The sequence below is a fragment of the Phascolarctos cinereus genome, unplaced genomic scaffold (genome assembly GCF_003287225.1).
Source record: "Phascolarctos cinereus isolate Bilbo 61053 unplaced genomic scaffold, phaCin_HiC Scaffold_5;HRSCAF=322, whole genome shotgun sequence".
NCBI classification, from domain to species: domain Eukaryota; kingdom Metazoa; phylum Chordata; class Mammalia; order Diprotodontia; family Phascolarctidae; genus Phascolarctos; species Phascolarctos cinereus.
Window position 1 is genome coordinate 463,096,196 of NW_027555958.1, and position 25,912 is coordinate 463,122,107.

Here is a 25,912-nt window from a genome sequence, read left to right on the forward strand (position 1 = left end):
TTTTCAGGGAAGATGCTTTTTTATGCCTTTAATCAAAACTTTACCCCAGTTTTCTAAACAGTTTTATTGTTGCTGTTCGTTTTTAATAACTACATTATGTTCAAGCAAGCTTATGTTTAAGCCCACTGTCCATTGAATTTTTCTTTGTAAAAAAGAAAACAAATAAAACAGCCCCCCCCAAAGAAAATAAAACAAATAAAAGAAACCCAACTTTCAAGTAAAAGGACTTAATTCCTGAATCCAAGGAAGTATTTCACATTCCACACCTGGAGTTCCCACCTTTCCATGAAAAGAAGGGAGCTCTGTTTGCAGATCATTCCTCCACAATTGAGTGTTTGATACAATTTATTATAGCTCAGCTCATTATAACTCAGTTTCTTGTTTCTCATGCTGGTCAAGTTTTCTCAAAAGTCAGTTCATCTTAGCTGTATATCCATGAGAACTAGATAATGAAAAAGGAAATGAGATGGGCCAGGGAGGGTGGAGGCCAGACAAACAATGTTATCCCAACAGTTGTGTCTATGTAGTTTGATATAATGATCAAGAATTCAGGGGATGTTACATTTTTAATCTTTTCTGATCTTCTATCTAAAGACATGCCTTAAATGCTTATTTTTCTTTTTATGCTTCTACTGGGATGGCAGAGCTCATGGAAGTATAGGAGGTCAGTGTTACTACTTTGATACAGACATTCAACGTGCAAGATCCTAGATCAAGAAGATGTTCTTTAGAATGCTTGAATTTTCATGTGGGTTTGGTTTTTCTGATTGTGTTGTAGTATGTTAAAAAAAAAAAAGAGAAGTCTTTTTTAAGTTCCTATAGAATGTCAAAGGAAGCTTTGAGATTCTGTAGAATAATAAAAAACACCCCCTCATTACATAGTATTATCATAAGGTATGCAAAGCACTTGATTTGCATGATCTCGTTTGGTCTTCACAATAACCTTGTTAGGTAGGTGCTCTTATGACCTTAGTTTTACAGATGAGGAAGCTGGGCCTGAGAGACGTGAAGTGCTTTGCCCATGGGCATGTACCTCATTAGGTCGGAGGCAGCATTTGAACCCAGATCTTCCTGGTTCCAAGTCCATCACTCTTCTGTCTACCATGTTGTACAACCAGTATATGCCAGCATTCCAGGGTCTCAGATATTAAATGCCCCATTGTTTTTTAAGACCTAAAAGGGATAGGTCTGAAGTTTTCTGATTTTGTGTTTCAGGTTAACCCCAGTGAAGAGGTTCACACTAATGATGATGAAGATGATGGGGAATTGGCCCTCTGGTCGACTGAGGTGAAGGAAATTGAGTTAATTAAAGGTGTCGATGGCTTGGGATTCAGCATTTTGGACTATCAGGTCATTATCTCTATACTATTTAATTATTTTTCCTTTTTTGTTGTTGAACATATCTTTATTAGATGTAGCTGGTGATCAAGCATGCAGCTATATTAACTGAGAAAAGCAGGAAGCCATAGATATTAACTTATCTAACAGTCTGCACGCACACACACACACACACACACACACACACACACACACACACACACACACACACATGAATACACATAAATGCATACACAATCACATACAACTTGCTGATAGAGAAAATCACCTAGGTCACCCCTGGGAGATTATGTTACTGATGTGTGTTCTGAGTTTTTTGAGCTCAAGTTTGGTGAAATGATATTGTATACCTGTGGCATCTTCTATACATAGTGGAAGGCATTTGGGCTGAAATTTGACCAGGGCAACTCAGGTCTCCTTAGCTTCTACTTGGAATTACATGGGATTCCATGATAATGAACACTTTTTGTTAATACAGATATGCTTTAGGAAAACCCAATAGGTGGCAAAGTTTTATAGCAGAATCCAGGGAGATGATAGCTTTCCAAGTTCTTCTTTGCTGAACTTCTTTCTAACATGTAGCTGATTCTCTTCATGGGGTAGGAACCAATGTTCATGTGTTCATTATATTTTGTTTTTTCAAATTAAATTAGCATGTACCAGTAGAATATAAACTCCTTGATAGTAGGGGATGGTTTCATATCAGTCAGTCAACAAAGAGCATTTATTAATCACTTACACTGTGGTAATTAATAAGCATAGAAAGAGGCAAAATCTTAGCTCCTATTCTCATGTTCTAATTAGGGGAAACAATAGTTAAATAACTTTACAGGTGAGATAGAATAGATGAGAGGCAATGCTAGAGGGAACGTACTGGTGATGGAAGGCATTGGAAAAGGCCTTCTGCAGAATGGGGGTTTTCAGCTTTTTTTTTGCATTCATATTAAATATATCTTCACATTAGTCATGATGTAAAGAAGAATTAGAACAAATGGGATGAACTATGAGAAAGAACAAAGGAAAAGGAGAGCACGTAGTCTGCTTCTGTCTACATTCAGACTCCAGAGTTTTTTCTCTGGATGTCGATAGCATTTTCCATCGTGAGCCTTTTGGAGTCGTCTTAGATGCTTGCATGGCTGAGAAGGTCAGCTGAGTCTTGAAGGAAACCAAGAGGAGGAGGCGTGGAGTGAGGGCATTCCAGGCATGGTGGATGACAGCCAGAGCATAAGGCACAGAATCAGAAGATGGAAGGGCTTGTGTTAGGAGCACTCGGAAGGTCTGTGTCATTACCTTGGAGAGGATGTGGAAGCTAGTCAAGATAAAGAACGCTGGAATGGTAGGAAGGAGCCAGAGTATAAAAGGCTTTAGAAGCCAGACAGAGGATTTTATATTTGATCCTGGAGGTGATAGGGTGCCACTGTTGTTTACTAAGTGGGGCAGGGGCTTGACATGGTCAGACCTGGGCTTTTGGGATATTGCTTTAGCAGCTGACAGAAAGATGGACTGGAGTCGGGAGGGACATACTTTTCTTTTAATATTTTTTTTCCTTTTAACCTCAGTGTTTGGCGTTTAGTAAATGCTTAATAAATGCTTATTGGCTGACTGAAATAGTAAGTGCTTAAATGTTATGAATTTTAATTTAGTGACTTAATATTTGTGTTTGGATAATACAAGGGTGGACCTGGCAGAGAAAGGTGAAAAAAAATATGTTGAGCTTTGTGGCTCAGGATTAGGAGTCAAAAGAGGAGCAATGCTCATCAAGTCACTAAAAAGCAGATGTCAATGTGTCCGGTACTCATGAAGGGAATCAGAAAGTGATGAGCCTGGTTTACTCCAAAAAGCTGTAACATGAGAAATGGCTTGTGTGGTGTAGAAGAGAAAATGATTGGCCATTGTTGTTGGTCTCATTTTCAAATCAAGCTAAGATCCCAGATCTCTGCCCAATTAGAGGAAAGGATAAAGTGGAGACTAATATCTGAGAAGCAGATAAAATATATCCAACCTGTTCAGATTGCCCCATTATGCCAGCCATTCTTCCAACTTCAGTGTGTCAGTGGTTAAGGAAGGAGAATATTTGCAGTTGAAGTGGGATGGGGGTCATCTTGCGTCAAACGAACCCACTGACTCATGAGGCAACCCATTCCAGTCAAGGACAGTGTGATTCTTTAGGAAATCTTTCTTTCCATGAAGTCTCAATTTACTTCTTTGCAAATCCTTCCCCCTACCTTGCATTTGTCTATTGTGCTTAACAGGAATCTGCCCTCTTCTACAAGCAGCCCTTGAAATATTTATAGATGGTTACATGTCCTGTCTGAGTCTTGTGTTATCCATTTCAAACATCTCTTCAAACAGACTATCAATGTTCACATATAGGAAATGAATAGAGGAACAGACATAGACCTGGATTATGACCACTTTAATGGAAACAACTTTTGTAAACTAATCAAGCTTAAAATCCACCTGAACCAGAAAATACTTGATCTCCTCACTAAGTTAATGTCCCAATTTTAAGAACCAAGTAAATTGGTAATCCCAACATGTTAGAACAGAGTTTGCTTTTCTTAGCATGGATGAAGAGTTTATTCCGAAGAACTTGTCATTATTAAGACGTGTGTGTGTGTGTGTGTGTGTGTGTGTATTTGCCATGTAAATATCCTGTCTAACTCATCTAGCTTATTTAGGTTGGTTTGTTATGGGGACGATGTTGAGGAATGTAGTCTGGTAGTATTTAGAATTGAAGGCATGGTTGCTTTTGGGGAGAATGAGGAAGATCTTGGTAAGATGCCTCTTGAGTTTACCAGTCAATGGGCTCTGTTTAAATGTCTGTGTTTGATTATCACAGGGAATTAAAGCTCTTGGCAAAAATGCTTTTTTCTGTAATGTGCATATTTTAATATGCTAGTGCAGCCTTAGCTCACTGTGGTTTAATAAAGCAAAATGTACTGTCTCTCTAAGCACATAAAATGCCTACTGATGTAAAAATCAATTCTTCCCTCATAGAAGAAGACAATTGGGAACAGATGAAGAGACAAATACTTTGAGAGCATTATGTAAGAACATAAAATCCCAAATTTTGCCAGTGCAATTTAAGACAACCAAAAATAGATCCTCACTTAGTCATGTTTGCTGGCATGTTAGCTGGCATTGACAGCTGCCCCTCTCAGCTATTGAAATATTTCTTCATGAGGTTGTTAGGCAGATTGGCTTTTGAGTTGTTGATCCAAATTAATGAGTGCTTTTCATAATTACTTTTCTTTAGTTGAATCTCAATTCTGGAATTTTCAGAATTGCTTCATGCTAATTAGATCTCTAGAGGCAGGGTGAGCCTGGAAGACCTGGGTTCAAATCTTGTGTCTGACAGATATTGACTGTGTGATCCTGGGCAAGTCCCTTTACTTCTCCATGTTCTAGGTAGCTCTGGAGGACTACAAGTCACAGAGGAGGTACCAACCTGCATTGGTGGAGGGAGTTTTCTAACTGGAGAGGTCCTGTATCAAGGAAATCATAGATCCAGTCCAAAAAAAATTAGATCTCATGGAGTAAGTGAAGCCATATTTTCATTCCTTGATTCCTCTGGACCCCATTTGCTGGACTTACCAGTGAACTGTGATTCTGGCTGTCATGATATTTAACCAAAGGGACATCACAGATGGGGGGGTCAATCCAAATATTCACTTTTGTGGCATGGTAATGGGTAATAATAATAGCCACTTACATTTGTAGCGCTCTACATATCTTAATCCTTTTGATCCTTGGTACAGTCCTGTGAAATAGGTGTTTTTGTTGTTCACTTCTTACATATGAGGTAGTTGAGCCTCACAGAAGTCTCACAAAGCTAGGCAGTGTCCGAGGCAGGATCTGAACCCACATGATCTGGATTCCATTACATCGTGGTTGGAATCTGCCAGGAGCTCTCCCAACCTCCTTCGTCATCTCCTTTTGCAGCGAGTATTCCCATAGTAGAATCATGGCTCAGAATAATAACCCGGAGGCCTGATGGTGTTTTTGGTCATTAACAGAAAAAAAAGCTTAACTTGATCTTAGCCCAGTGTCTGTCCAAGGCCAGGAGGGGCTTAGGGATCTTAGGTCTTCTGTGGAGCAAGGTCCACTGGTGGAGAGAGGCCCCACATCTCTGGCAAGATTGTTTCATTAGAAACCCCTGTTCCCTGGACATAGCGGTTCATTACAGGTTTCTTCAATTCTAAAGGGATTAATTAAGCTGCCACTTAACTAATGTAACCTGTGTGACAGGCATGGTCCTCACAAAGAGAAGTGCCAACCGGCATCTGCTCTCTAGTTTACAGTCTTCCAGGGGGATACGATGGGCAAACAGATAAATAAATAAGAATCCCAGCAGCCACAAGAGCAACTATCATTTCAACAGCAAAGTATATCTCTGTTGAACCGTACCACCGTCCTGTGAGGTTGGTGCTGATGTTATCACCCCATTTTTCTGATGTGGAAACTGAGGCTGAGAGAGGTTGGGCTTTACCCAGTGTGGAACAAATGATAAGTTTCCAAGGCAGGATTCAAATTCATATCTTCCTGACCCAATTTTACCAACAGGCATGCATGCATATATACATAGATATACACACACATATATATCATAACAATATATGCCTTTCCACCAGAGGTTCTATATATGATTATGCACATAAATATAATGTGTATACATATTTGTGTGTGTACATAGGCATATGCACGCACACAGCACGCTGCGCATGTGTGCATACACACACACGCACACACACAGTAATTTCAACACAGAAAGAGCTATAACCTCTGGGGCAGTGGATCAGGAAAGGACTCTTAGAAATTAATGGCAAAGTACAAAATCTTTTTTTTTTTTTTAGTGCAAGCTGAACTCTCTTCTCCAAATAGTAAGCATTTATTAAGCTCCTGCCATATGTCAGGCACTGTCCAAGGTGCTGAAGACAAAGTCAAACAGTCTCTGATCTTGAAGAAGTTACATTCTATTGTGGTTTTGTTTTTTGTTTTTGCAAGGCTGTTGGGCCTAAGTGACTTGCACAGAGTCACACAGCTAATAAGTGTTATGTGTCTGAGGCCAGATTTGAACTCAGGTCCTCCTGACTCTAAGGCTAGTGCTCTATCCACTGCGCCACCTAGCTGCCCTGTTGCTTTCTGTTGTGAAAGATAAAATATGCACATATATATTACACACACACAAAAAAACCACACACCAAGATACATTTTTTTGGTGGGGGTGCAGGCAACTTTTTGGTGAGGCAATCAGGGTTAAGTGACTTGCCCAGGGTCACACAGCTAGTAAGTGTCAAGTATCTGAGGCCGGATTTGAACTCAAGTCCTCCTGACTCCAGGGCAGGTGCTCTATCCACTGTGCCATCTAGCTAGCTGCCCCTTCCATTGACTTTTGAATCCAAAATTTCTTGCTGTTTTATAAATGCTTCTTCATCTATACTTTCTCTCCTCTCTGTCACTATTGGTACATAGGTATTCATTTCTCTGCAAATTTCATTCTTTTACTTTAAAAGGGAGTAGAATATTTCTTTACTATGGAGCAATTACAAGAAAATTGATTTTTGAATACCTTTATTATTAGAAATCCTGCTTGTTAATTCTAAGGACTCTGATCATTTTCCTTTCCAGTTAAGCCTGGGAGGAAAAACAGTGAGTCTGAAGCTTGCTCCCTGGTGTGTACATCACGTTTTGGTTGTTTATCAGTAAAGCGTGTGTCACTGTCACCTCCTGTGACATTTAGTTGACAAGGTATCTCAATTTAAAGTTTGGTGTTGGGCAAGTTAATTAATTGGTTAGGTTATCACTTGCTGTAATTAGGTAATAAACACTAATGAGGGGAAATAACTTTTGCCAGGCCAGGTAAAGGTTTCAAACAGAGCCATGAAGGCCATTTCCTGGCCCGGAGCTCATCTTATCTCTCTTTGCACCATTTACCTATGGGATTCTGTTAAAGCGGCTTCTCGCCATTATCCGAGACTCAGCATGAGTGATGTTGTTAAAAAAGCTTGGTAACACAAAGCGGGTATTTAGTTACATAGCTAAGGTATTATAGGAATTAGCATTTGGGAATATTAATTTTAATGACGAAGCTTAAATACTTTGGCCACATAACGAGAAGCCAGAACTCATTGGAAATGCCCGCAATGTTGGGAAAGGTTGAAGAAGGGCTTGGCAGAGGAAGAGATGGATGGATAGTGCCATGGAAGCAATGAACGTGAGCTTGGACAGACTTCTGGAGAGAGTGGAGAGTAGAAGGGCCTGGCATGTGAAGGTCTCTGGGTTCACAAAAAGTCAGACACAACTAAATGACTGAAAAATGACAGCAACAAATTTTAATGAACCCATTTTTTTCCACTGTGGTTTCTTTCATCATTAAACTAGGAAAGCTTGCTAGAAAAGCTCAGCTAAATTATAAATTTGGTCTAGGCCAGGGTGCTTAACTGGGGCCCATGGACCCTCAAGGAGTCTGTGGAATGATTGTAACGGGTCTGTGAACTTGTTTCTAAAATACATGTGTAATCCTTTGCAACCTATATTTCATTTTACACATTTACAAGCATGATTCTGGGTCCTTAAACTTCACCAGACTGTCAGAGGGGTCAATGACATGTGAAAAGGTTAAGAACCCCCCTGGTCTAATCTTATTGCACATAGGAAATAGTGTAAGACTACAAATCCTTGGCAATATATTCTCAAGGATGCTTTACTGGTGTGTTATGCTTTAGAGAACTCTGGTGGATACCGTGTAGAAGCTAGTGTATGGAGAAAGTGAGGCTGTAACAACAGCCTGGTACAGTGTAAGTTCATGTCATTGGCCTGGAGTTGGAGAATGAGGCCTTGACTCCTTCCTGTCTTGGCCTTGGGGTCCTGGGAATATGGGTATCCTCTTACCCTGATGAAGTCACTCAACTTTTTTTTTTTCATCCCCAAAAGGGAGGTAATATACCAATACTTGCATTGCTTAATTCACAGAAATTTTAAGAGAAAATTGGTTTGTAAACATTATGGAAATCTAAGTTATTTTATTTGAAAATAAGTTTGATTTTTGTTTTTGTTTTCAGTTATTTTCAGTTGTGTCTGACTCTTCTTGACCCCATTTGGGGTTTTCTTGGCAAAGATACTGGAGTGATTTGCCATTTATTTCTGCAGCTCATTTTGCATTTGAGGAAACTGAGGCAAACAGAGTGAAGTAACTTGCTCAGGGTCACACAGCTACTAGGTATCTGAGGCCAGATATGAACTGAGGAAGATGAGTCTTTCTAACTCCAGGCCCGGCAGTCTGTGCACTACGGCGCCACCTAGTGGTCCTGTGCCTTTTGTTTTTATATCCTACTTATTTCTATGTATATAGACCTTTTCCTCACCTAAGCATTGACCTCTCCTTTCTAATAAAGAAAAACAATTAGCAGAAAACAACCGATAGAGTGAGTCTGTTTGATGGTGTATTCTCCTTTCTGCAAGAAAGATATTTTGTTACCTCCTTTCTGGGACCAGAATGGTCAGTACAGATACTGTGAGGTCTGCTTGTTATTAATTTTTTTGCTTTCATTTCTGCTATGGTTGCTATGTATCTTCTTTTCTGGGTTCTAAAGGAACATTAATAAATTCTGACCTTCAGGCTATTTACTTCACTGTGTTTCCATTTGTGCAGGTTTTCCCATATTCCTCTGAATTCCTCATATTTGCTATTTGTCAGCTGTTGGTGAGATTAAATGTGAAAATTATTTAAGGACATAGAAGCAGTCAGAGTGGATTGCATGTGAATCATCTCCTGTGGACTCTCTGCAATTCCTTTGTGTCTGGGCTGCCTGCTATTCTGGTCGGGTTGCTGAGAGTGTTAAGGAATGACATCAAGCATAGATAACCCTTGCCCCGGTCAGGTCCTTCTAGTATCAAATCTGGGGGCCACCTATGATTCCTGTGACCTGCCAGGACATGCTTACCTCTTTTTTACTTTTCAAAAGTCTCATTTTAAGAATGAGACCTATACATGGGTAATGTCCTGCATTGTAGTGAATATGGAGGTTTTGCTGTTCAGTTAAGCAAAATGATAAGCAAAGCTGCAGAAAAGTAGACTTAGGTGTGTATTGATAGATGGGGACCCTAGTCCTATATTTTCAGTAAATCCTTTTTACATTAGAAGTGGGGGTAAGTACTTCTTCCTTCTGCCCCACAACTAGATTCACTTAGTTGAATTGGGCTGAACATTTGTAAGGTTGGGTAAGTCTCTTGGACTGTGCCAATGGGTCATAATTGTGAGCACACTGCATTTGAAGGTAGATTGCTGACTTGGAACCTTATCTGTCACTTTCTTATGTAACCTTGGATAAGTGTCTTAATCTCTCAAGCCTCAGTTTCCTTATTAGTAAAATGGTGAGTGAGGTGCTGTTCTCTGAGGTCCCTTCTAGCACCAAATCCTATGACCTTATGCTCTTAGATGAGCAAATAGCCTTTTATATTAGTCAGACCATCTAATGGATAGAGCACTTGACTTGGAGCTAGGAATACCTGATTTTAAATCCTTCCTCAGACACTTCATCATTGTATGACCTTGGACAAATCACTTACCATCTCTGAAAAGTGGGAATGATAATCACACCACCTTCCTCAGACTGTTGTAGTTAGTGAATCAGGAAACATTTGGCATAAACTAGAAATTTGAAAAAAAAGAAGACAAATAGTTCTTGCTCTCAAGGAGCTCACAGTCTAATGGGGAGACAGCTCTCAAACACCTATCTACAGACAAGCTATAGACAGGTGAAATTGGAAATAATCAAGAGAAGAGAATGCAGGGCTATGGGGAATGGCTTCCTGGAGAAGGTGGGGTTTTATTTATTTATTGATTGATTGATTGACAGTTGCGGTTAAGTGACTTGCCCAGGGTCACATAGCTAGTTAAGTGTCAAGTGTATGATCTGAGACAGGATTTGAACTCAGATCCTTCTGACTCCAGGGCTGGTGCTCTATCTGCAGCGCCACCTAGCTGCCTTGAAGGTGGGATTTTAACTGGGACTTGAGGGAAACCAGGTAGGTCAGTGAGTGAAGTGAGATAAGGTGGGAGAGGGGAGACAACCAGTGAAGATGCCCAGAGTTGGGTGTTGGAGGGTCTTGTTTGAGGAACAGCCAGGAGGCTAATCTCACTGGATCACGGTGTAGGAAGATTAGAAATGTGGGATGGGGACCAGGTCATGAAGGGCTTTGACTTCAGAACAATCCATGGGGAGCTACTGGAGTATATTGAGTAGGGGGGTGAAGTGGTCAGATCTCTGTGTTAGGAAAATCACTTGGCAGCTGAGTGGTGGATGTGATGGGGTGTGGCCCAAGCTCAGGTCTTTGCCCCTTGCCTCAAAGGGAATCTGGTTCCCCTTGTCTACAGGCCCCAGCCCCTCATCTGCCTTTGAAAGCCTTAGCCTACCTTTTAATCTCATTCAGATACCTTTCAGTTCCTTCATTATCTATTCCCATTGTCTATTCAATCTCTTAGACATTCCAATCTCTGGGAATTCTCCCCCTGATCCTTTTCCCAGACCCTTCCCTGGTCACCCAAAGTATATAAGATCTACCCTGGCCCTCATTTGGGGCTGAGAATCTCAGGCTCAAAAGGCTGAGAACCTCTCATGCCCACTTGTCTTTACGGGCGTCACTGGCTCTAAGTGTTTTATCACTAATAAACTTTTCCTCTGCCTGAAGAAGATTTGAATTGAATTCTTTCAGGCAGGGCCTGGTACCATGATGTTGGGGTTCCAGCAGCACCCCAAAAGTCGTAGACCTCTTCAGATGGACTAGAGTGGGGAGAGATTTATAGTAAGGATCAAATGAAATAATGTATGTAAAGCACTTTGCGTTTCTTAAGCATTACGTAAATATGACTTGTTACTCTTGTTAGAGCTGATATCCAGCCCCAGACTAATCTCCATCCTTTGCTTGCTGCTCTCTTACATTCATACTCATTATTATCAAGAACATTCAGAAATCTTTACCAGTGATGCCACGAAAGTGCCAAGTGGTCCAGACATGATCGAGTTGGGCCATCTGGGATTGGTATAGGCACCAACCGGAGATCTCTTTGCATTTGGAGTTGTGCTGAGTGTCACGCTCATAAAAATCCTGAAATCAGCATTAGCTATTAATGCATTGAATATTACCTGTGACATTTTTATTGCTGCTAGAGATAAAATTGTTACTTAATATAAAGTTGATGACAATATTTTTTTCTACCTAGGTTCTCTGCCTGTGCTTATACAATTGACGACAATCATTTGTTCGAGGAAGACTGTCCTTTGTCTTAATTACAGTTTTTGTTATTTTTGATGTAGGAAAACATCGGGAGTATTAAATACTAGTTAATAATTAGTTAATACTGCAGTATTAACTTATGAAGCATAAGTGTCTTATTTAAGAATACATACTTCCAGATGAGTAAACTTGCTCTGCTCATGAAGGCTGGCACCTTCTCCACAATGTATAATTGTTAGAATTGCCCAGACCCCAGGCAGATTCGGTGACCTAGCCAGCATTGCACAGCCAGTGGTCCCCCAAGAACCCTTGCCTTCTTGGCCTCAAGGTCATCTGCCTCAATGAAAATGGTTAGCCTGATTGGGAAAAATAAACCTGCTACCTAATTTATGAATTGTCTATTCCCTTTAGCAAGAATAATTCATTTAAATAACAATCTACCGGGAAATATCTTTTCTCCCTTAAGCCTGCTTCTTCCCAAGGCTAACTTCACTCATCCTTTGCCTTCTACAAGGGGATTCCCTGGTAGGGGTTGGATGGTATTTGGAGGTTTGGAATGGTTTTCCATGGTCTCTGTCTCTTCCTGTCCTTTTCCCCCCTCCACCACGTTCGGTGGTATCCCAGAGTCTCTTCCCCTTAGCTTCTCGTTCCCTGAAAACTTTGCCTGAGGCTGATTCCTCTAGGGGACATACTTTATCTGCAGATCTGATGGAATCCCTCCTACTGCTTTACTCACTCAACATTTAACTGGCATCTGTTAGTCACCTGCTAGGCTCTTAGCGCTGTGAAAGGCAGCGAGATTACAAAGGAAAAAGAAGCAGAAGCTTGCCTTCAAGGCGCTTGCTTCCTGTTGGTTTTGGTTGTGACATCAGAAAGGCTATACAGCTACTGCGGGAGGTTTTGGTTGTGACATCAGAAAGGCTATACAGCTACTGCGGGAGGTTTTGGTTGTGACATCAGAAAGGCTATACAGCTACTGCGGGAGGTTTTGGTTGTGACATCAGAAAGGCTATACAGCTACTGCGGGAGGTGATTCTTAGTCTGAGCTTCGACGTGGCTTCTTTGAGGCAGAGGTGCGAGGGAAGGCATTCTCAGCTTGAGGGGCAATGAGTGAAAAACAGTGATGGGAGGTGCAGTATTGGCAAAGACTGCTGTTTGGCAGGATTGTAGAGAGAGGAAGGTCGAATAAGTCCAGAAGAATTGGTCCATACTGGATGTTAAAAGGCCTTAAATGCCAAATGAGAGTAGAAGGGGTCCATTGGAGCTTAGAGGAACTATGTGGTACCACCTGTTCAACTGGGGGCTTTTTGTGGCCTCCCTGGGTTCCTGTTATGCTGGTTACTATTCTGACAGTTTTAAGGTTCATTAATTAATTAACAGATGGACATATATCTGCTGTGTGCCACGCACTGGCAATACAAGTAAAAAGAATGAAACGATCTCTACTTTTTGTTGTTGTTTTTGGTGAGGCAATGTGCATGAAGTGACCTGCCCAGGGTTACACAGCTCGTAAATGTCAAGTGTCTGAAGCTGGATTTGAACTCAGGTCCTCCTGACTCCAAGGCTGGAGCTTTATCTACTGTGCCACCTAGCTGCCCCAGATCCCTACTTTTAATGTGCGTATCTCCCAACTCACCTTTTCTCCCAACTCACCATCTCCTTTCCTCCCCTCTTCTTTCCCTCTCCTCTCATCCTCTTTCCCCTTTGTTATCCCACTCTTTCTTCATCCAGCCCTCCCCTCTCCTCTAGACCCTTTGCTCATTCTTTCCTCCCACCCTCCTGCCCTTTCTCGGATCTCTAAGACACCTCAGTTTCCCCAGTTTCTCATCAGTAGCTTTCTTACTACTCTTTATGGGTCAGTATTTCTAGGAATCCTTTCTTTTGTCATTACTTCTTTGTTGTCTCCCCTAATTCTAGGAAGGTCTGTTGCATGCAGAATAATAGATGAATGGATGGATTTGAGTGGGTGGGTAGGTAGCTTTTTCTCATAGTCTCTTCCTTACCTGGGATTCTTCCCATCCATAGCCAAAGACCGGAGTCCTTAGACATTATTCTTGCTGTCCACTGATGCAGTACAAGGTTAGGTATTTCTTTTTCTTTCTTTCTTTCTTTTTTTTTTTAAGGTTAGGTATTTCTAAAGAATAATTAGTACTATGTGCCAAAAGAGCTCGTATTGATGGTTTTAGAGACAAACATTCACGAAAAGCAGTATCCCATGCCTAATAAAAGTCAGTTGTCCTTAGTTTTACTCAGTGCTTGAGCAACATTGGACATTAGCCCTAGGGACCTGATAATTTTCAGTTGAAAACAAAACAGCAGAAACAGGCCCAGCAGGTCCCTGGGTATTTTTCCTTTTTTTTTTTGACCTTGAAAATTGAACTACTAGTGTATCCATTAAGCCATGGAGGATAATATGTGCCTCATGCCCCACTCCTGGCTAATTTAGCTATGGCTCTGGTAAGATTCCTCTCTAAAATTAACCAGATACAAAAAGCACCATCATCTGGTCCACATTCGACTTCTTTCCAGAATCTCCCTGAGCCTCTGTCATCCTGGTTTTGGCCTGCAGGAACCCAAGGTCATCCCAGTGGCATGATGAGACATCAGAGAAGGATTATTATTTGTGTAATTAATTAGTAAGTATCTCAAATTATTGAGTTAGGTACTGTATACAAAAAAGTATATAGGACTTAGAGTCAGGAAGACTTGAGTTTAAATCCTGCCTCAGGCACTTACTGTAACCCTAGACAAGTTGCTTAACCACTGTCTGCCTCAATTTGCTCATCTGTAAAATGGGGGTGATAAAGTAGCTCTCCATCTCCTGATTAATGCTGTTTGGGTTATGTCTCGAAGCAATGAGGGCTCAGAAAGGTTGTGACCTGCTCACAGTTAGAAAGCTGGTGAAGAATAACGATCCTTGTCTCATCGTCATGATTCCCAATCCACGCCTCTTTTGTTTGCAGTGATTTTTAAAAATCTATAATTTAAATTTGTGATTCACGATAGTGTGGCGTAGTAAGGAGAGTTTTAGGCTTAAAATGAATAAGATCAAGGTTCAAATCCTGCCCCAGACTTTTCTGAGCTGTGTGACACTGGTTAACTCATTTAATATTTCTCAGTCTCAGCTTCCTCATCTGTAAAATGATTCTGAATTCCTTCTAGCTGTATGCCTGTGGTCCTACGGTGGTAAGAACCAGTAAGAAGTATTTCTTTTTTTCCATCTGTTCACATGCTTCTTAAGAGGTAGCGTGCAGGTGTGTATTTGGATTCCAAGGATCTGGGTTCAAATCCCCTCTCTGCTACTTGCCACGTGGCATTGGCTCAGTGGCTTTAACTGTCTTAGCGTCAACTTCCAAATATAAAACCAGCAGCTAAGACTGGATGCCCTGAAGTCCCTTGCTGCTATAAATCTCTGGTCCTATGATCTAATGGTCTTGTTTTGATTTATCTGTGTACATTTCATTCTCTCTCCTTGTGTGCTTACATAGAATGCAGCTTGGTGGCGCAGTGGAGAGCTCTTGGCCTGTAGTCAGGAAGACTCGAGTTCAAATCTAGCCTTTGACACTAAGTAGCTATGTGACCCTGAGCAAGTCATTTAAACTTGCTCTGCCTCAGTTTACTTGTCTGTAAAACAGGGATAATAGCTCCTGCCTGCCAGGGTTGTTGTTAGGACAAAATGCAGTAATGTTTTTAAAGCACTTTGCAATTTTTAAAGCTTTATTTCAATGCTGTCATTGTTATCAATCTTTGAGGATAGGAACTGGTTTCCTTGCTGCTTTGATTCCCCAAAGCCTCCCATTTGCCTTACTCATAAAATCAATGTTTCTTCAGTTGATTGATTGAATCTCTAACAATGCATTTTCTGAGAATGTCCTGGGTTTGTTTGTCAATCATGCAACTGGATGGTAGAAACAGAGATAATAGAATTAGATGGATTCTGTTATCTCAGGTGGAGTCAGCCCTGCTTCCTAATTTGTTCAGTATCACAAGGGAATGGTGAAGGTCTTGTACTATGATACTTGTACTATGATAAATGAGGTTGAACTTACTTTATTGCATATTTCCTTAAAAGTTAAAAGACTTCATGGTTCTGCAGATGCCATTTGGTGATTCAGGTCTTCCAGTAGATGATGCTGCCTTTGTGGCCACACTTTATTTGGCTTGGAATCTCAAAGGAAGATTAATTGGGTTCACTATAGTTCTTCCCAGGGTGGACTGTAGAATTATGTATCATTTTATCCAATGGGCCAGAAAGCTTCCTGCCCCTAACCTGGTTGGCTTTAGGGAGGGTTGAACTTCTTGGTTACAGGAACTCTACCCTGTTGAAGGTACCGTGACCTCTGTAGATGTCATATTCCTTTAAATGAAAGGCTTGAAGTAGATGGCTGATGAGGTCCCTGTGATTTTAAAGTTTTATGATTTGTGTTTGTGGCAGAAGAACTACAAGATCATAGATTATGGCCTAGAAGTGACCTCAGAGGCCTCCTTGTCTAATCCTTTCATTTTGTAGATAAGAAAATGGAGTCCCAGAGAAATTCAAAGACTCGGCATCCAAAGTCACATAAATAGACTAATCCTTGAAGTAAAGTATTATTTGTAAATACTTTGTAATTTTATATTAGAGTTTTCTGTGAATTCACACGAATGCTTTACTCTGGTGACTTCTGCTCTGTGCAGTGGATGGCATTTGATTTTAACATAGCAAATAGTCATTCATTGTCAACCATGTTTATAATATTTCAACAACTTACGATTTCATTGCTGCAATACAGATGGAGAACTCATTTCTTCTGCCTCTTAGTAGAATATGTAAGAGTTAGGGCCAAAACATTCATGACTCTATGGCCAATCTGGTGGTCTGCCTTCCCCACGTTACCTAGACTGGTTACCAGATGAGATAAATAATCTATCCCCAGCCCCATATGCAAATTCTTTCTAACTGAATGGGGCCAGAACTCATGGTCCATTTTTAGAGTCTTTCTCAGTGCTACAACTAAGCATGAGAATAAGAGTTTAGTAGAGGTGATAATGCTGTTTGGGTTATGTCCCTGGCAGGAAAGAACTGTTAGTGCACCCCTGACTTGTTCTTTTCTGCTTCTCTTTAAAATTTAATGCTCTTGTAATTATTGACCAGAGCTATCAGTAAATCAGTTAAGCAAAAGCATTTAGTAAGTGCTTACTGTTTGCCAGTCATTCTCATAATGACATAAAGACAAAAATGAAATGGTCACTACCCTTAAGGAGCTTAGGGTCTATCAAGATAAAATAAATCTTGTACACATATAAATATAGGAGAGCTTTCAACTTAACTCCTGGGTGTCAAATGTAAACATTGTTTGCTACTATTATCCGCTGATGTAGGCCCGACTTGTTATTTAATCATTACCTTTGATGATAAATGTCTCAGCAAAAGCATGTCATTTCATCCTAGGATCATAGATTTGGAGTTGGAAGCGATTTTAGACACCGTCAAGTTCAACCCCTTTGTTTTACAGCTGAGGAAACTGAGGCCCAGGATGCTTGAGTGATTTGCCCAAGGCCACATAGGCAGTTTGGCGAAGAGCCAGGATGTCAGCACAGACCCCTGTCTCTAAGAAGTCCTGCCCTGTTTCCATTAAACATTTGAATATCAACTTAGCACATTAATTTTATTTATCCACATTAACTTATTTGATCCTCACAAGAACCCTGTGAAGTAAGTGTTACAGTTATCCGCATTTTACAGACAAGGAAACTGCCTGTCCAGGGGGCTCCATAACTAGGATTGGAGACAGGATTTGAATCTGGGTCTTCCTGATTTCAAATCCAGAAGTCAGTCAACTAGCATTTTTAAAATACCTACTATGTTCCAAATACTGGCTAAAAGATAGGGATACAAAGAAAGACAAAGACAGTCCCTGCTCCCAAGGAGCTCACAGTGGAGTGGGGGAGACAGCAAACCAGCAACTGCATAAACGGAATCTAGACGCTGGAATAAACTGGAGGAACCCAACAGAAGAAAGATTCTGTCTTCATGACACCATATTTTCCAAATGCTGACAGGCCCGGTGCACCGAAGCTTTTCTCCATTCAACCCCCAGTACTGACCTCACTTCTCAGTATTTCTTTTTCTTTTTCTTTTTTTTTTGCTAGGCAATGAGGTTAAGTGATTTGCCCAGGGTCACACAGCTAGTGAGTGTCAAGTATCTGAGGTCAGATTTGAACTCAGGTCCTCCTGACTCCAGGGCCAATGCTCTATTCACTGAGCCACCTAGCTGCCCCACACTTCTCAGCATTTCTCAGTCTTCCCTTCTTGTTGCACACAAATGGTGGGAGAATAAAACTAAAAGAATTTGCATTTGTCAGATGACTGATAGTTAATTAATTGTCCTAAGCCCTTAATTTACATTGTGCTCAGTTCTGGGCACCATGTTGTAAGTAGGAAATTCAGTGTGGACTCAGGACTTATGTGGGCTGGAAGTTTGCATGTAATACAGGTGAGATAAGGCTGAAAAGGGAGAAGGAGCCTTGTCAGGGGAAGGCCCTGAACACCTGGCTAAAAAAATGTAGTCTTTACTCAGTATGTAAATGCCAGTTTTAGCCTGATAGACTTAGGTTCGGAATAAGGGGAAGAACCTTCCTTCCAGTATCCCAAAGGGAAATGGGCACAAGGAATAGTGGGCTCTCCAAAGATGGGGAAGCTTCTTTTCAGGGGTGTCCTTGACAGACGCTCTTTCAAATCCCGACTGGATTGGCCTCTGAGGTCCCTTCCAGCTCTGATGGGAGTTCGGCATTGTAAGACACTGTTTTATCCTAGATTTAAAACAGACTCTCCAAAGCAAAAAAAACCCCTGGTATTAATAGAAATAATGAATGAGGTGCTGCAGATTCTTATTTGCTTTTACTGGGCCGCAAGTTTCTTGACGACAGGGACCTAGATCCATGTTTTGCACATAGAAGGCATTTTCTAACTATTGCACGAATTTGAGAAGAGGCAAGGATGAAACTTGAACTATCATTGTTACTGCTGCCGTTGACGTATAGGTGATAGATAGCCTCCCTCAGATTCGGGAAGATCTGGGTTCAAATCCAGTTTCTGAAATGTTCTGCCTATGGGACCCTGGGAAAATTTCTTAATGTCTCTGTGCCCAGGCAGTTGTGGTGTGCTAGTGAGTTCCACCATTGTACCTTAGAATTACCACTGAAAAAAATCATAGTGTGGAAATCACAGGTGCAGCCCCAAATTTTTTTAAAAAGCTAATTTTAAATGTCACTTTAAGGTTTGGAAAGCGTCTGACGTGCTTCATTTTATCTCAAAATCACAATAACCATCTAAGGAGGTATTGCAAATATTAATGCATCATTCCCCCACCTCCTCCACCCCCATCCCCAGTTTACAGATGAGGAAACAGGTTCAGACATTTGTCTGTAGCTAAACAATTGTTATATGTCAATGGTGAGATTTGAGTCCAGGTGTTTCTAACTTTGTCTAGCTCTCCGTCCACTATGCTCCTTTGCCTCTCACCCCAGCAGTCTCTTGCCCAGGGATTAAGAAAGAGTATGGTCTGAGATACTTGCTTAGTAGAGTTTTTAGTTCATGAAAGCATAAAAATATCAACTGTAAGTCACTGTGTGTTTTTCTTGCTGCTTTGATTCCCAAGCGTCTTCCTGGGATATTTCTCGTGGTCTGTCTTTCCAGTCCACCTCTGGTGGACTGGATTCACCTTAGGGGGATTAGATGATGGCTGCAGAAAGCTGACCAGTCAGGAGTTTGCTGAAGTCTGAAAGGATGTCAGCATCCATATTCATCAGAGAGCAACCTATAGCATTCTGTTGAATCAGCCGCATAGCCGCTTTTAAAAGGCGTTCGTTTGTCACTGAACCTTCCCGTCACCCCAGAAGTATTGATAAAGGTTGTTTTTTTGCCCATCTTCGCATCTCATCCACATTTATTTTCATGAACATCAAAGTACTGTAAGCTTTGACACCAGCTGTGCTCAGGACTTCTTTTCACAAAGGATTTGTTCCTTTTTCCTCTATGGGAACCTTCCATGTCCTTTAAATCATTTTAAGCTGCTTCATTTGGGGGGGAAAAAAGTCTTAATAGTGTAGTCCTGGGGTTGATGGAATGTTGCTACCGGGGGAAATCTCTCATAGCTTAAAGCAAGCTTTTCAGTGGGGCAGTCCCGGGTGACTGAAGGGAGCACGCTCCTGGTGTGTAGAGTTTGTGTGTACCCAGGATGACTGACTTCCCGAAACTTCCCTGCAGCCAGACTGAAGGCACCAGGAGACAAGCAGCCACTTAATAAGAGATCAAAGAGGCTCTGCGTGGGTCAGCCGGGAGTCCCAGAAGTAGCTTCAAAAGCCTCTCCTTAGCAGGGGGGCTGGCAGAGAACTTCACGTAGCAGGAGGCCTCACAGATCTGAAGTCAGGGCTGCTGTTGAACTTGGGGGGATGTTTGTGACTCCTCTAGAATATGAATTTAGGAGGAAAATCCCATTGTATCCAAGGGGAGAAAAGGGAGAAGCAGGCAGGCGGCCAAGGCTTGCCAGGCTCGCTGGCAGTTTTGCAGGAGGTGGCTCTTCGTGGTCACTGTGTTGCTTGGGAAGTCCCAGGATCCTTCCAGGGAGGACGGCAGAGCACGGAGTGCCAGCGGACGCCCTGCGTGCTGTATCTGTGGGACTCCTTCCTTCAGCTGCATTTCAGAAGCAACCCAAAGGTAGAAAAATCTGCAGCTGTAGTTTTGAAAACACAGTAACACTTGAAGTGATTTCATCACTTCATCACTCTGTGCAAAAAGGCAAAAAACACGTTCCCCGCCCTCGAGGCGCTCACAGTCCCATCCCTTTATTTAAATAAGTAAAAATCACTTTATTTAAATACCTCCAAGACACAAAGACAGCAATGAAACAGCCCCTTCTCTCAACGAACTTCTATTCTGTAGAGCTAGGAAGCATTGCTTTGGGGCTGTAATGAATTGCAAAAAATATTCTGACAACCAACCACATTTCAGTTTCCTTTGTATTTTATTTTATTTGTTTAAAAATACAATTCCATGAAGGAATCCATGGGCTTCCCCAGAATGCCCAAGGTATCCAGGACAAAGAATTTAAGCGCCCTTTCCCTGGAGTCAGTATGGTTTAATGGAGGGAGCACTGGGCCAGTCAAGGGCTTGGTTTGAGTCTCCGTTCTGCTACTACTCACTATTCCTCTGACCTTTGACAAGTCACTTTGGGGGGGGGGGGCTGGCAATGAGGTTAAATGACTTGCCCAGGGCCACGCAGCTAGTAAGTGTTCTGTGTCTGAGGCCGGATTTGAACTCAGGTCCTCCTAAATCCAGGGCTGGTGCTCTATCCACTGTGCCACCTAGCTGCTCTGACAAGTCACTTTTTGTCCAAACCTCAGTTTCCTCATCTGTGAAATGAAAGCATTGGACTAAATGGCCTCCGATGTCCTTTCCAGCTTTAGATCAACGATCCTACAGAGCCATCTGGTGCAACATAGTCGGGGCTCCCCTGCCGTAGGGGGAGACAAAATGCAAATATATAAATTTATTTTAAAATTACATGGGCGTTGGGGATGGAGGGAAGGTGCTAATAGCTGGGATATCAGAAAAAGACTGGTGTAGATGGCGTTTGAGGTGACTTTGGAATTCTCAAAGGCAGAGGTGAGGAAGGAGAGCCGTGTCGTAGAGCAAGTGCAAAGACACGGTGGTGGGAGATGGGAGGTCAGGTCTATGGAGCGTCCAGAAGGCCAGTTGGCTGGACCAGAGTGTGAAAAGGGGTAATGTAGAATGAGGCTGCAGAGTTCAGGCTGGAGCCAGGTGGCAAAGGGCTTTGTACTTGACCATTGAAGGCCCTATCTCTACTCCCACTGGGGATGATGGGGGCCTTTGTACAGTGTCACGGCCAATAAAGGACCATCACTTGATCCCCCCACACACTTTCTCCCTGTCTCCAGTATTTAACATGTTATCTGGTGCATAATCAGACTGATGCCAACCTTCTCATGATGAGCTGCACTCATTTATATGGCATCATGTTGCTCATGAGTCGCTTCAGTGGGAAGGCAGCATGGGACGGCCCAGAGAGGTGACCTCAAGGTTCAGTCCTGCCTCCACCTCAGACTGGTTGGGTGACCCTGCATGCCATTTGGGTACCTAGTGCTCTGGACAACATTCTAAGACTAGGAATGGCTGAGCTGGTTGCTACAAGGAGTTTCCTTAGCCAAAAATTCCCCGTACCATTGAAAGCATGGGCACGGTCTCTGGCCCTATGACTTTAGACAAGTGGTTCGTTTTTTCTCTGCCTCTGTTTCCTCATCCTTAAAATGGGATAATCCTCACCTCTGACTCACAGGATTGCTATAAATCTCCAATAAGATAATAAACGTCTAGCCCTTTAGAAGCCTTAAAGCACATAGTAAGCAAAAGCTTTTAGCTACAGAATCCTCTGAGGCAGATGATGCAGGTTTTCTTGTCCTGTTTTATGGTTGAGGAAACTGAGGCCCATCGTCATGTTGTCTAGTGAAGTGGCAGCATCTGGGACTTAATCACCCAAACCCAGTTCTCCGATACCTCTAGTCCAGTACTTTTTTCACTCTAATACATACAGGAAACTGAAACATTTTAAGTTTAAAAAAAAAAAGCCTTTCTTTATCATCTTTTACCGTCACAAAGGCAAGATAACTTTTGCCAAAGAGGTGACAGGAAGGGCCCTAGCCAGACTGCCCTCAATGGGTGTCATAGATAGTTTTCACATCCCTGGTATGCCTTGCCTGACACATAGGTGGAGCTCAATAAATGCTTGTTGATTGAGCGGTTGATGGTGGGTTTGAATTCTAGCTCTGCCACTCACGATCTTCTCTTGCTGGGCTTATTTTAGCCTCTGAAGAGGATGGGCTGGGGCATCCCCAAGATCCCTGCTCCTTCTAATTCCTGCGCAAATAAGCCTAAGAGCTAACTTGCTGTTAGGCCCTCTGTTTCCAAAGGGCTTCATATTCCTTTTTTTTTTTTAAGCTCTTTGTTAGGCAGTCGGGTTAAGTGACTTGCCCAGGGTCACACAGCTAGTAAGTGTCATGTGTTGTGTGTTTGAGACCGGATTTGAATTCGGGTCCTCCTCACCCCAACGCCAGAGCTCTATCCACTGCGCCACCTAGCTGCCCTTTTCATATTCCTTCTGTCATTTCATCTTAGCCCAGTCTGGTGAGCGACGTTGCTCCAAGGGGAGGCATCCTGGTGCAACTGCATTTGAAGGCAAAGGACCTGAGTTGGAATCCTGCAAAGCATTTATTAAGCACCTCTCGTGTTCTAGGATCTGTGACAAGTTTGGGGGCACAAAGAAAGACAGTCCCTACTCAGGGAGATCACAGACTACTGGGGCAGGCAATTTTGTGGACGGGAGGCATACACAGCTGGAGTGTTGGGAAGAATCAGGGAATGCTGTGTGTTGAAAGTGCTATCTGATCTGAGCCTTGGAGGAAGTGGGGGTGAAGAGTGAGAGCTTTCCAGGTGGGGAGGACAGCCAGAGCCAAGGCACAGAGATGGGCGATGGGGAGTTGTGGAGGAGAAGCAGGAAGAAAGCCTCTATAGCCAGACCCATGTCCGTGAAGAGGATGAGGCAGAATAAGGCTGCAAGGTAAAGAGTCAGCTCAACAGAGGAGTGTGTCTGGTCCTCGTGCGAATGGGGAGCCACTGCAGTTTATTGAGTAGGGGCCTGACACCATCAAACCTGTGCTAGGAAAATCCCTTTGGCAGCAGAGGAAAGCACCAGATTGGAAAGGGGAGGGAGAGGAGTCAGGGAGATTATTTAAGAGGCTGTTGCAATATTTCAGGTGAGATGTGATGAGGGTCTGATCAAAGGGAGTGGCCACTCAGTCAGAGGTTCATTAATCGCTTAGAAAGTGCCCCCATTTTTCTCACACCCCTCCCTTTCCATTGTGCCCCTGCCTCTCCTCCTTCCCTACTCTGCCTCCTGCCTCCTGCCTCCTGGCACCTACCAGAAGGAGCAGCAGCATCTGCATCTGATTAAGAACACGCCGTTTTGGGGTGATTATGACATAGCTGTGACCACGTCAAAACTTCTGATCAGTCTGTTTTTCCCCTGCAGTTTGCAGCCTTAGGGAGCCATTCTTATGATTGGTGGACCCCAAAAGGAACCTTTTGAGGTTTTCTTGCTTCTGCTGCCTGACCTCAGCTCATTAATGATTTGTGGTGGGGGTCATGGGGTGGGTGCTGCCATGGAGTTATTACACATCTGCTTTAACTCGGTCTGCCTGCTGGGGCTCCTTGGCTTCCCTCCTGGACTCTGGAATCGGCCCAAGCATTAGCACAGTTTCTGCTGCATCTCGGTGGGTGTCTATGTTACTATCTGAGATGACCTTTGCAGGTTGAACTTGGGGTTTTTTGGCTCAAAGCAGGGGGCTGCTTCAGTGCTGGTTATGATAATGGGGGAGTCTTCCTGAAAGCAGGAGCTTATGGGCCAAAGGCCTTCCAGAGGATGCTCTTAGGAACACCTTCCTGGGCCTGCTCCCTATGTCTCTATGCCCCCCTTCTCTGTTTGTTGACTTGGATTTTCAGATCCCTTTTATGGGTTTTTGTGGGTTGTTGTCCCCATTAGAATGTCATCCCCTTGAGGACAGGCACCATCTTTTTAATTTGTCGCTGTATCCCCAGCACTGAGCCCAGTGCAGTATATAGTAAGTGCTTAATAAATACTTATTGATTGACTTGCCAGCTATGACAAAGATTGGGGTGCCAGGTAGAGAAGAGCTGAGGGAAAGAAGGGTGCAGACCCTACATGGTAACTGCTATAGCCTTTCTTTGGGAGAAGCTTTAGGATGGAGGTCAGGTTAGGGATTGGGTGTAGCATCATGGGAGGCTTAGAACCTTTGAGTGAGAAGAGCTCTAACTTAACAAGTCAAAGGAATGTAGAACTAGAGGTATAAGGGTCCAGCCAGTCCAACTTTCTTATTTTCCAGATGAGGAAAGTGAAACAGAGGTGAAGTGGCATGCCCTAAATCACCCAGGTAGTAAGGTGAAGTGTTATAGGTGAGATTTGAACTCAGGACAGTGCCCCAACCTGTTGTCCTACCCCACCCCACCCTTTAACAGGTGAGTTTCAGGCCCCAAGAGTCCAAGGTCATAAAGCCAGCCCTGGAACCCACCAGAGTTAAATAATGTCAGATCTTGTGTTACAACGGTGCACTTGTCATCCATTTATCTTCTAAACCAGGGCTTCTGGTCCCTTCTTCGTGTCATGGAGCCATTTTGGCAACCTCTGTTCTCAGAACAAATCCTATCCATGGGGCCCTTTTGGGAGGCACAGACCTGACACTAAGAACCATTACTGTGTATGTCTATGTGAGGGCCTGAAATGGAGGGGAGACCATCACCACTGGATGAACTGAACGGCCTTTTCCTTCTGATCCTTGAAAGGGGAGCCTTAACTGGTCCAGTTCATTGCATGGTGATACTGTGCAGTACCTTCGGGTTAGGAAGCCTGGGTTCAAATCCTGCCTCCAACCTTTGGCAGGTCAGCATCAAGTCTCTTGACCTTAGTGTCTTCATCTGTAAAATGAGGGGGTTGGGTTAGATGGTCTGTAACATCCTTCCCAGCTATAGACTTTCAATCCTTTGATCTCTGCTCCTAAGGAATCCCTGCTATCACACTTTCCCAATGTGGTTATTCAGCCTCTGCTTGAACTGATATACTGTGTGTAAAGGACTTTTACCCTCACAGCAACCCTGGGGGGTGGGTGCTATTATTAACCCCACTTTGCAGATGAGGAAACTGAGGTCGATGAGCTTAAGTGGCTTGCCCAGGGTCACACAGTTACTAAGTATCTGGGACTGAATTTGGACTCATCTTCCTAACTCTACAGTGAGCAATCTATCCACTGTGTCACCTAGCTACCAGAAAAAATGCTTCTATAAAATTTGTGGTGTCTATTTTCCTTTTATCAGTGTGTTCCTAGGAGTATAAGCCTAGTCATTCAGTCTCTGGCTCAAAGAATAAGAACATTTTAGTCACTTTATTAGTGACTAATTGCTTTAGCAAGTGGTTAGGATGATTCACAGCTCCACCAAAAACTGTGTTAGCATTACCTGTCTTCCCGTTGCCCCTCCAACACTGACTATTCTTTGTCAGTTTTCTGGGTTTGAGATTATTTTGATTTGCATTTCTTTTATTATTAATGATTTGGAGTGTCCTTTCTTATGGTTATTAATACTTTTCTATCCTTTTAGTGTTACTTGTTTTTATCCTTTAATCACTTATATATTGGGCAATGGCTTTTGATTATACATACACACACATTTGTATACATATATATACATAGATATCTACAGATTCACTGT

At 42.5% G+C, this 25,912-nt stretch overlaps 1 protein-coding gene across 3 annotated transcripts in view; it reads left to right on the plus strand.

The window, feature by feature from the left end:
* The window catches only part of PATJ (PATJ crumbs cell polarity complex component), a 340,451-nt gene that overhangs the window by 83,295 nt on the left and 231,244 nt on the right, over window positions 1-25,912 (plus strand). For all 3 annotated transcript variants that reach the window (XM_020993089.2, XM_078156676.1, XM_020993086.2), the window contains exon 17: window positions 1,216-1,350. In XM_020993089.2, coding sequence (XP_020848748.1) covers window positions 1,216-1,350 — 135 coding nt within the window. The remainder of the gene's footprint in view (window positions 1-1,215; window positions 1,351-25,912) is intronic.